This window comes from Nansenia antarctica, assembly GCF_963989245.1.
Source record: "Nansenia antarctica genome assembly, chromosome: 1".
In the NCBI taxonomy this organism is placed as follows: domain Eukaryota; kingdom Metazoa; phylum Chordata; class Actinopteri; order Argentiniformes; family Microstomatidae; genus Nansenia; species Nansenia antarctica.
Genome location: NC_137674.1, coordinates 74,359,804 through 74,371,017, shown reverse-complemented (window position 1 = coordinate 74,371,017; position 11,214 = coordinate 74,359,804). Strand labels below are relative to the sequence as shown.

Below are 11,214 nucleotides of genomic sequence, written 5' to 3'. Positions count from 1 at the left end.
GCTGGGGGCTGGGGGCTGAGGGCTGGTGGTGGCAACACAGAGCGAGAGCAGACACCCCCATCTAGGGGCCTGTGGTCTCTGGGGTGTCTGGGGCATAGCCTTCCCCAGCTACATGAAGTACTATCTAATAGGTTGTATCTGCCTGGAGATATCAGAGACGGTTAAGGGCTTTTTCAGAGTAATCCCTGGGATACTATTCAACAACAGGAAGGCAACACCTCTGAGTTCATCGCTGACTATATAACTGACTGGCTATATAAAGGTGGAAATACCCTAAGCCCGCTGCATCAAGCCTAATGAGAGCACGGCTGGATGTGTGTGTGGTGACGATCAGTCATAATAATCAGATTAGTTTTGTGAGTATACAACGCACAGATAGGCAATGAGGCCCGCCGGGCACACACGTCACACACACACACACACACACATGTAACACACACGTAACACACACGCACGCACAGACACATGCACATGCACAGACACGCACATGCACAAACACACACACACACACGTAACACACACACACACACACACACACTTATGCACACACACACACACACACACACGCACAGACATTCTAACAATCTAACAAGCACTCGCACATTAATTCATTGACTCACTCACTGGTGAACTGCGAAAACAATGTGAAGGTTAAAACAGTCCAGAAGAGGGTTAGATCAGCTAGCTTAAACTTTTTTTTAAATGAACAAAAGACGGGAACAATTCTTCAAGTCTTCGGATGGCCTTGTAGGACATTTCCCCTTCTTTTCTTCCCTAGGTCTTTGATGCAGAGCCATCAGTATGAGTCACTGCATAAATCCTGTCTTGTGAAATGAAGCACAGTCACCATGTGCCATCTGAGGCCAAGGCTGGTAGTCAAAAGGTTTCCTGCACTTTAATATTCCTTACTTTGACCTTTAGCTAAGTCAACCAACCTCTTATTGAAATGATGAATGTGTGGCAAGTGTACTGCAATATCAAAGTATTATTTTAGAAGCCCTGCGGGGGCTGTACAAAATTTAAAGAGAAAAACCACTGCTGGAGGTGATTGTGGATAGAAATCAGCCAAAGTGAGAGTAAAACCCCTCAAAGTTCAAAGCTGACAGGCTTGAAAGAGGAGAAAAATCAATGGAGAGGAGGTTTCTCATCAAAACTTGGAACTTGAAGCACAGCTTTCAAGAGCCTCCAGCCTTGCCTATGCAACAGACCGTCCTCCGCTCTCTTCCCAAGATGTCTGGATGGAGCTACGGCCTCCCAGTCTGAGCCAGGAAACAGCCGGAAGTAGCTCCACACACGCAAACGCACACACACTTATCCACTTTCCCAACTCTGGAAAAAGGAAACGCGGTACCACACTGCTGCTCTTTCAGTTTTGTCACTTATCTCCCGTTGCTAATTGTTCAAATTACCTCAGATCATTATCCACTGCTGCCTCTGCTGTGTTCCACAACAGTCGAGAAGAATGAGAGATACCTCTCGACAGGTAATGAGATGCTGGTACTCAGACTCTTCTCTTATGGCCCAGCATTGAGGCTCACAGGAAATACATCTGAATGAGACCTGTCATGATTTCACCGCAGGAGACTACAAGAGGCTTCTGAAAAAACCATAGGAGGTCTGGCAGCTTTGAAATGACGAGGCCAGGAGAATTCTCGAAATGAGTGAAGTGCAGACGACTGAGGCAATCATAGCTGAAGAGGAACGGAAACAAAATATTGGATGACGACCACGAGCCAAAAACAACCCACAGCGGATTGTGACACTTGTGACACATAGCGAACCTCAGACAAACCTTGAAATGCGATTCAAACTATTTATTGACAATCATAAAGGTATATTTCAATGCTATTTGTGATGTAGTGTACGGTACAGACTACATAGACTCATGAAGCCCAAATAAGTGTTTACAGTTACTGCTTGTGTCTTGGATATCAACAAAAGACTAAACCCAATTTCTCTTTGTGATCATAATCTGGTTGACCAGTAAACACCGCACGCGCTGAAGAGGCAGGATTCTCTATCTGCATGCATATTTCTGTTTAATCTAAAGCTGGATTAGAGCTTATTAAATATTGCCTCAAACAACTACTCACAGTCAGCGTTACGCAACACCCTCCACTCAGAGAAAAACACAACCAGGCAGAGAGAGGAGAGAGAGGGAGACAGGGAGACAGAGAGACTGGGAGAGAGGGAGACAGAGAGAAAGGGAGACAGGGGAACAGAGAGACAGGGAGACTAGGAGAGAGGGAGACAGAGAGAAAGGGAGACAGGGGGACAGAGAGACAGGGAGATTAGGAGAGAGGGAGACAGAGAGAAAGGGAGACAGGGGGACAGGTGGACAGGGAGCCAGAGGCTGGGCTGTATTTCGTGCCATTGAAATAACTGCAAGGATCAAATATAGTTTTAATATCTTCCTGGTGTACTGGTAAACTTTTTTAGGCCTACAGGACATACAGACCCATGGTTGTTTCCATGGGTACTCACTACTCACTTTGTCGCTCACCAGCTCCTCATTCGCGCACTCATGGATTCAGTCAGAGGACTCCCCATAGAGTGAGTGAGTCAGTGAGTGAGTGAGTGAGTGAGAGAGTGAGTGAGTGAGGGAGTGAGTGAGGGAGTGCATTAACGTGTGAGTGAGTGAGTAAGTGAGTGAGTGAGTGAGTGAGTGAGTGAGTGAGTGAGTGAGTGAGTGAGGGAGGGAGTGCATTAATGTGTAAGTGAGTAAGTGAGTGAGTGAGTGAGTGAGTGAGTGAGAGAGTGAGTGAGTGAGTGAGTGAGTGAGTGAGAGATTGAGTGAGTGAGTGAGGGAGTGAGTGAGTGAGTGAGGGAGTGCATTAATGTGTGTGTGAGTGAGTGAGTAAGTGAGTAAGTGAGTGAGTGAGTGATTGAGTGAGTGAGGGAGTGCATTAATGTGTGAGTGAGTGAGTGAGTGAATGAGTGAGTGAGTAAGGGAGTGCATTAGTGTGTGAGTGAGGGAGTGAGTGAGTGAGTGCGTCACTGAGTGAGTGAGTGAGTGAGTGAGTGAGTGAGTGAGGGAGTGCATTAATGTGTGAGTGAGTGAGTAAGTGAGTAAGTGAGTGAGTGAGTGAGTGAGTGAGTGAGGGAGTGCATTAATGTGTGAGTGAGTGAGTGAGTGAGTGAGTAAGTGAGTGAGTAAGGGAGTGCATTAGTGTGTGAGTGAGGGAGTGAGTGAGTGAGTGCGTCACTGAGTGAGTGAGTGAGTGAGTGAGTGAGGGAGTGCATTAATGTGTGAGTGAGTGAGTGAGTGAGTGAGTAAGTGAGTGAGTAAGGGAGTGCATTAGTGTGTGAGTGAGGGAGTGAGTGAGTGAGTGCATCACTGAGTGAGTGAGTGAGTGAGTGTGTGAGTGAGTGCGTCACTGAGTGAGTGAGTGAGTGAGTGAGTGAGTGTGTGAGTGAGTGAGTGAGTGGTAGACTATAGGAGTGTGTGTGAAAAGAGCATGACAGCCACCTGCGGGCCTACAGGGTAGAGGCAACGTGCATAGAACAATGCCTACATAAGGACACTAAGAGGATTGGAGTGTGTGTGTGTGGGGGGGGCATGTGAGGCCTAGACTGGTTGACCCCTGGCCTGCTCTGACACTGACCTCCCCCCCCCCCCCCGCCCCTGGGGAGATGGGTGTCATCACTGTGAGCTCACGGGCCCTCATTCTAACACACATTCTTCAACTTCCAACCCGCATGCTTCACCCATGAGGGGACATGAGGTCATAATATGATATATCATGAGACAAGAGGGGGTAAATACTATCATAACAGTGTGTTTATATGTGTGTACACAGGTACGAGTCAAGTAATTGCTACAAAAACGTATTGGGTACTCCTGTGTCCAAACATTTACTGTATTTGTTATTCTACTATTCCCAAGCTGTATGGTTTTTTTTCCGCGGCCCTCTGTGGCTCAGTTGGTAGTGTGGTGCTAACAACGCTTAGGTTGTGGGTTCGATTCCCGCTGGGACCATATATACTGAAATGTATGCACTCGTTGCAATTTAAGTCGCTTTGGATAAAAGCGTCAACTAAATGGCATATATTATGTTTTTGTCCAGCTTGGGAATAGTAGAATAACAAACACATTTTAGAATGTGTTGTGGACATGGCTAATGCACTATGTATTCACTCACAATTGAACCAAAGACGACCTCCGAAATCAACCTACATTATTCAAGTCGTGAAGCGTATTATGGGTGGTCACAGTAATGAAAATATCATGTCAAATAAACAGTCGTTGCCAGACATCTGTGAAGCATTAAACAATGGTTACTGGTTCATTATCAAACACAACTGCTGACTTCAAATAACCCCCCGCTTTCAACGCGTCATACTTCACTTCAGTAAATGATTGGAGCCAAGTCTGAATCGACCGTCTCCTCTGTTCCACTTAAATCCATAAAATGAAAGACAAACAAAAAGAAACACACCCGCCACAATACAATCAGGACAATGGCGAGCTTGGCTTTTCTTCATCTAAGTACGTCTTAGGAGGTAAGATTTCTTATCTCTGAACTAAAGCTGATTTAGATGTTTTTCAAAAGCATTGCAAATGAGGTTTCCTGGTCTTTGTGAGCCAGGCGCGTCGGAGCACACACAAAAGCAGCAGACTTAGGACACCCATTGTCCCCCTCCACCTGCAGGGCTATCAGTGGGGCAAAGGATACTTCAACAATATCACCACTCATATCTGCCTGCCACAACAATATCCATTCTAGACCTAATACAATGCCAAGCATAACAGCTCAGTATGTTCAAGTTCAAGAGGAGCTTCAACGCGATGTTTTAGCGGTATATTAGCCAACGGAACACTGTCCTTCTCTATGAATGTCTTGGACAGCCACACACACTGGGACTAGGTACACAAAGCAACCACATCATTTCTTTTTGTTCTTAAAGAAACTGCAGATCATTGGGATTTGGATTTAGATAATCCACTTAGATTACCATGGCTCGGTTTTAAGACCACCGCGCTGAGATCACAGAGAAATGGGTCACGTTCCGTACACAAACAGACGTCCCAGGTTTCCCCTTTGGAAATACCACGTGTCTAATTGTAACGATTAATTGTATTACAACCCCTCCATGCCTGTTTCGCCGCTTTCATCAGTGAGGGGTAACCTTTCAGACTTGATTTAATAAGGTTGCTCCAAACGGCGTAATTCCATGTAAATCCCAGATGTTACTGCTGAAATTCAATTTGATAAGACTGTGGCTCATCTCCCAATCCCGGCCTCAGATAAGCGCAGGCAATTAAGGCACACAATCAGATAGTCTAATTCCCTGACACATCATTGTAGAAGATCATTTCCATATTCTGCTACTTATATGCATAATTCCAGAGAGCAGAGCTGGAGAGCAGAGAGGAGCCCCAGCCTCCTGGATTGCATCCTGTGATCAATCGCCACCAAGATAACATTTCCTTTCAGGCGTCTCTCTCCCGGCACTAGCACCCATCCGTAGACTAACCACCTTGCATGGCAACCGGTCTCCAGGGTAATTTCACAATGAGCCGGGATTCAGTCGGCCATAAACCTGTCGGGTGCTGACACATCACAATGACGCCAGGCGAAAGGCCGGGGTAATATACGGCTTTTAATTGTTATAATCGATCTGTCACGTAGGGGGAAATAAATAACCTTTAGAGATTGTAACCCACCAATTGGTTTTGATACATCTATAATATAGGGTTATGATGGGGACTTTTTTAGAGAGGGCGATCATCATTCTTATCTCTGTTCATACTCAACAGTGATTACTGGGTTGGCCAAGGACCTGCACAGTAAATTCTGGGTCATAAATCGCCCCCCCCCCCCCGCCTCCCCCCAAAACATCCCAATCTGAATGGGATCTCTTGTGGATACAAAATAAAAGGCTTTTTATTTGGAAGGGGGAATTATCATAGCGCTGCGAGCAGAGAAGTGGGAGGCGGTGGTAAAACATCCAAGAGGACCACAATGAAGACACGCATGATTTAACAAAGCCAAACTGCACAAGTCTGCACAAACCATCACAGATCACCTGCCATTCAAGCAGCTATTAGAAATTCTAAATGAAATCCCACAATGCTGATGATGGTTTGGCTGTTTTTTTTGTTGTTGTAGGAAATCTCTGGCACATCTGTTTGTTTACCCCCCCCTCCACTCCCCCACACACACACACACACACCCTCCTTCCTAAGAACCCTCCTCCCCAGCCCCAACCCCTCCACCACCCCCCACCACCCAGTCCACCCCACCTCCCCCTCCCCCCCCCGCCCGCCATTGGGAGGAGCCGGTGGTATTTCTGAGAGCTAGGAGACAAATCTTTTGTGATGGAAAACTGTACTGATGGCGTGACTTTCACCCTGGGGGAGGGTCAACTTCTGAAGACGGTCCCCACAGGAGGAGAGAGAGAGGGAGGGGGGGGGATGGAAAGACGGAGGGAGGGACAGAGAGAGAGAAAGAAAGAATGAAAAAAGAGAGGGGGAAGAGCACTAGTAGAGAGAAGGGAGAGAGAAAAAAATAAACTCCACGGGCTGTGGGGGCTGTGGGGGCTGGCACGTCCAGATGCATGCCACGCCGCCTCCACGCCAGGCTACAGGGGTGGTGTTGGTTCAGGATGGGTGTGTGCGACCACAGGGGATGTGAGAGGATCACCTACTCACCCATTATGCTGGAGTTCATAAAAGGTGTCGGCGACAATCCTTCATGGGACACTAATCGACTGTCACTCATGTGATCACCATAATGAGGACTGTCTGCGAAGCCCTGAGGGGGGAAGAGAGATCAGAGTATTAAACACATTATTAGGCTGCTTGGCTAATTGACTGCTATGACACTCCTCTAATTACTAAGGAAGGAGAGCACAATTGGTCAACTGTCCCCCGAAACCCTCCATTTCTCTCATTTCCATCATTAAAAAGCACTTTTTTAATCTCTGACTGATCGTAAAAGCAGTAAAACAGTCCCCCGAAGAGCGTCTACAAGCATATGCCACATGTTCCTGGATTAGGAAACACGGGGTTAATGAGCCACATGGAATTCTGTGAATCTGAGGAGGAGATGGGGCTTTTAGAGGAGACCATTTTGACATTTTAATGTACATACATAACATGTATCAGAACACGCATGCACAAGCATGCACATCAACATATGGGTGAAATGATTCGAAAAACAACCCCTTGGTCCTAAATGGATAGAACATGCCATCAGTCAGTTCTGTGTCAGAGGGAAGGCCTAGTTACCAGCACTAGTCATGACCAGAAAAGATTGGTGAAGCTCACATACCGTACTAGTCAGATTTATTTAATACTGATTTATAAGATCAGTGCCAAAACATGCCCCCGCCATAACTAATGGTTGCTAAGCAACATGGACACTAAAAGCATGGCGGTTTGTTTTTACACTCGAAACGTGGTTGTTTTATTTATTAATATGTTCATATATTGTCCTGTTTATTTTCAATTCAACGTCGCTTTTTTTTTTTTGCGGCAGCTCTACCCATAAAAGAATGCAGTGCAACAATTAAAAAATCTATACCGCACATACATTAAAAAATAATAATAATCATATACATTGACAAAATACTACTGTAGGCCTACTTAACCTAGGTGTTTAAGATTTTAATGAGAAATATTCAATAACAAGCTGTTATTTGGGGGGGGGGGGGTAAGGAAGCCACTATCCATCCTACCAAGGTACCTGCAGCTTAAAAAATTGCCTTTTTCTCCTGCGGCTGAACAGTAGCCTTTCATGACAGTTATCAGCTTCAGGGGCTTAGGTCTAAATATCGGTCACAGTATGGTCTTTGAAAACTCAGGGTCCCCTGCAATAAAAGATACTCTGTACCAGTGCTAATCCCGGGCCCTGTGAAAATCCTCCTTCCTGGCGCTCCAGTCAAATGTGTCCCCCCCCCCAAACTACATTAACTCCCTCCAGAGGGACCGAGATGCACTGGGCGTGAATTTCTATAGAGCTTTTTTTTTCACCAACACATACCCACTGCATTCAACATACAGTAAAAAAAAAAATCTTATTATCCATCTTTTTTTCCCACCAGCGGACGGTGATGGAGTAATTTCAAAGGCGGTGGAGTGTTGTTGGAGTGTTGTGCTGTGTCGAGGGAATGCACAGAGGTCCCCCATTGTGCTGCCGCCAGGCCGTGCTCTCTGTTAATCACGGACATGAACGGACTCACCAATGACTCTACGGGAGTGTGAGAGGCTCCGGGAGACACACACACACACACGCACGCACATGCAGGCACACATGCAGGCACACACACACACACGCCGGCATACACACACATATGCACACACACGCGCGAGCACACACACACACACACACCCACGCACACACACGCGCCCACACCCACACCCACGTATACGCGCACGCACACACACACACACACACACACACAGGTGACATGACAACAACAACAAGCCTTCTCCTTCCCCACACTTTGATTGATTGATTGAAAACTTTATTAGAAGATTTGCAGAAGTAGGTACATGAAAGTACATATTACATACAAGGTCAACTAACAGGATAAAAACCCAAGAAAGCCACTGGCTTATTTCAATTGGGGTCCTTGATTCTCAATTCATCGTTACATGTAAGACAGACAAAAAAGCTAGTACTATCTACAAGATAATACAGACAAATAACTATTACTATCTACAAGATAAACACACATCCATCATGGGAAGAACAATACAACAAGACATAAGGTATGTACAGCGGGTAGGACAGGTGGGGACATACACCACAGGTGGGGGCGGGGGACAAAACACAAAGTATGTACAGTGGGTAGTTCGGGTCTTTTAATCTGATTTTTGATTTAGAGGGTCCAGTTACGGATTGCAGCCTCCTGTAAATGTTTTTTGAGAGTGGTTTTGAAGGTGGGCAGTGTTTTGCACTCCTTTAAGATTATAGGAAGGGCGTTCCACATTTTTACTGCATAGTTTGCAAACGAGTTTAACCCCTTGTTTGTGGTGCAACGCGGTTGAACGTGGTTCGTGGAGCTTCCTCTGGTGTTGTATGTGTGGACGTTGTTCACTTTTTGGAAGTATGTTGACAGGTACTTGGGTGTCTTTGTGGTGTAGCGTATCTTGAAGACCAGGCCCAGTGCAAGCTGCTGCACTCTGTCAACTACTCGTAGCCAATCAAGGCTCAAAAAATGAGCAGCGGTTAGATGTGTCCTAGGGTTGAGGCCTAGCAGAAGCCTAACCAGTTTATTTTGGGCTGTCTGGAGTCTTGTTTTATGGGCCTTTGTGGTTCTATAGTACCATGATGTTACGGCATAGTCGAAGTGACATTGAATGAGAGCTCCTGATAGGGTCCTCAGTGTGTTTTTACTGACAAGTGAGGATATCCTGTACAAGAATCTAGTTCTATGGTTAACTTTTTTGATTACTTTTGCTGCCATTTTATCTCCGGAAAGATTTGCCTCTAAGATGGAGCCCAGGTATGTAATATCCTCTTTTCTTGTGATATTAATGTTACCCACTTTTATTTTAAAATTTTCAGCCTTTCTGAGTTTAGATGGGGATCCGTATAGGATGGTTTCAGTTTTACCTAGGTGTATTGATAGTTTATTGTCAGCTAGCCAGATGCAGATTCTACTCAGTTCAGTGCTTAGCGCTTTTTCCACCTGCAATATGTCCCTGTCAGAGACCAGCAGAGCCGAGTCATCCGCGAACAGGAACAAATTGCAATCACATGCTGATGACATGTCATTCACATATATTAGGAACAGTAAAGGTCCCAAAATGCTTCCTTGTGGAACGCCGCAGGTCACTGGGAGGGGGGGGGACAGTGTTCCGTTCACACTAACCACCTGTTCCCTCCCCTCTAAGTAGGATTGCATCCAGCTCACCGATGTTCTATCGAACCCAATTGCTTTCAGTTTATCTAACAATATGTGGTGATCTACTGTGTCGAAGGCCTTCTGGAGGTCCAGCATGACCATGCCGCAGTACTTGCCCGAGTCCACCTCATGGTTGATGTGGTCGTTCAAATAGAGAAGGCATGTGTCAGTGGAATGGGATGTTCTGAATCCTGATTGAAATTCATACATCAGCTTTTTTTCGGTAAGGTACCTATCGACCTGTTCATAAACTATTTTTTCCATAAGTTTCGAGATGGAATTAAGAATAGAAACAGGTCGGTAGTTGCCTGGGTCTAATTTGCTTCCTTTTTTATACAGTGGGGTTACCCTTGCTATTTTAAAGTCAAGGGGGACGTGTCCCTGTTTGATGGAGAGGTTTATTATGTGGGTGATGATTGGGGTAATGGAGGCAGCTGAGTCTTTTAGAAATCTGGCTGGAATATTGTCATGGCCCGTGGCCTTTTCTGAGTGTAGAGCGCCTAGCTTTTTAAACACCTCATCGTTTGACACCATGGAGAGTTTAAAATCATCATTGCGTACACCCAGTTTATTGTAGAACTCACGGATGTGCTCTACACCATAACGCCCTGAGTGGGGTGGTAGATTGTTAACTAATTTAGTGGCTATGGTTGTAAAGAAAGTGTTTAAGCACTTAGCCACATCCAGCTTGTCTGTAAGGAGAGAATCACCAGATTTGATGCTGATGTTTGTAGACCTGGTTTTGAGTTTTTGACTGCAACCTAGTTGGCTATTAAGTAGCTTCCAAAGGTCACGTGGTTTGTTTAAGTTTTCTTCGATTTTGTTATCGAGGTATTCTTTCTTAGCAGATTTGGTCATGGTAATTACCTGATTGCATAGTTTGTTGCATTGTTTTTTAATTTTCTCAAAGTGGGTTTTGTGATCTTCGTTTAAGTGTTTCACTAATTTTGATTTGCATTTTTGAACTTCAGAGCATTTTAGGTCTCTGACTTTCATAGCATTTAGAATGTCCGAATTCATCCATGGTTCCGATCGGGTTTTAACCCTGGTGGTTCTCATGGGGGCTATACTGTCAATAATATTTAGGAATTTGGTTTTGAAACCTAGCCATGCCTCTTCAACCTGTGTGCATTTTAGTTCATCAAACCAGTCTTGATTCTCCAGTTTATGGTTTAAGGCCTCACTAGAATAGGATTTAAGGGATCTAGTAGTTATAGTTTTATGACCGCCAGCCTTGGGTTTTTGTTTTTTACGAGTGCAAAAGATCATGTAATGATCACTTAGCCCACATACAATAACCCCACTCTTGGAGATTTTGGACTCATCCGATGTTAGAATGAGATCTATGGTGGTTTG

The 11,214-nt window shown here is 45.2% G+C and overlaps 1 protein-coding gene across 1 annotated transcript in view; it reads right to left on the bottom strand.

Annotated features, from left to right (window-relative positions):
* The window catches only part of tcf12 (transcription factor 12), a gene marked incomplete at its 3' end in the record, with an annotated part of 92,644 nt that overhangs the window by 61,472 nt on the left and 19,958 nt on the right, over positions 1-11,214 (bottom strand). Inside the window, 1 exon segment of the mRNA XM_080542433.1 lies at positions 6,656-6,758. Coding sequence (XP_080398559.1) covers positions 6,656-6,758 — 103 coding nt within the window.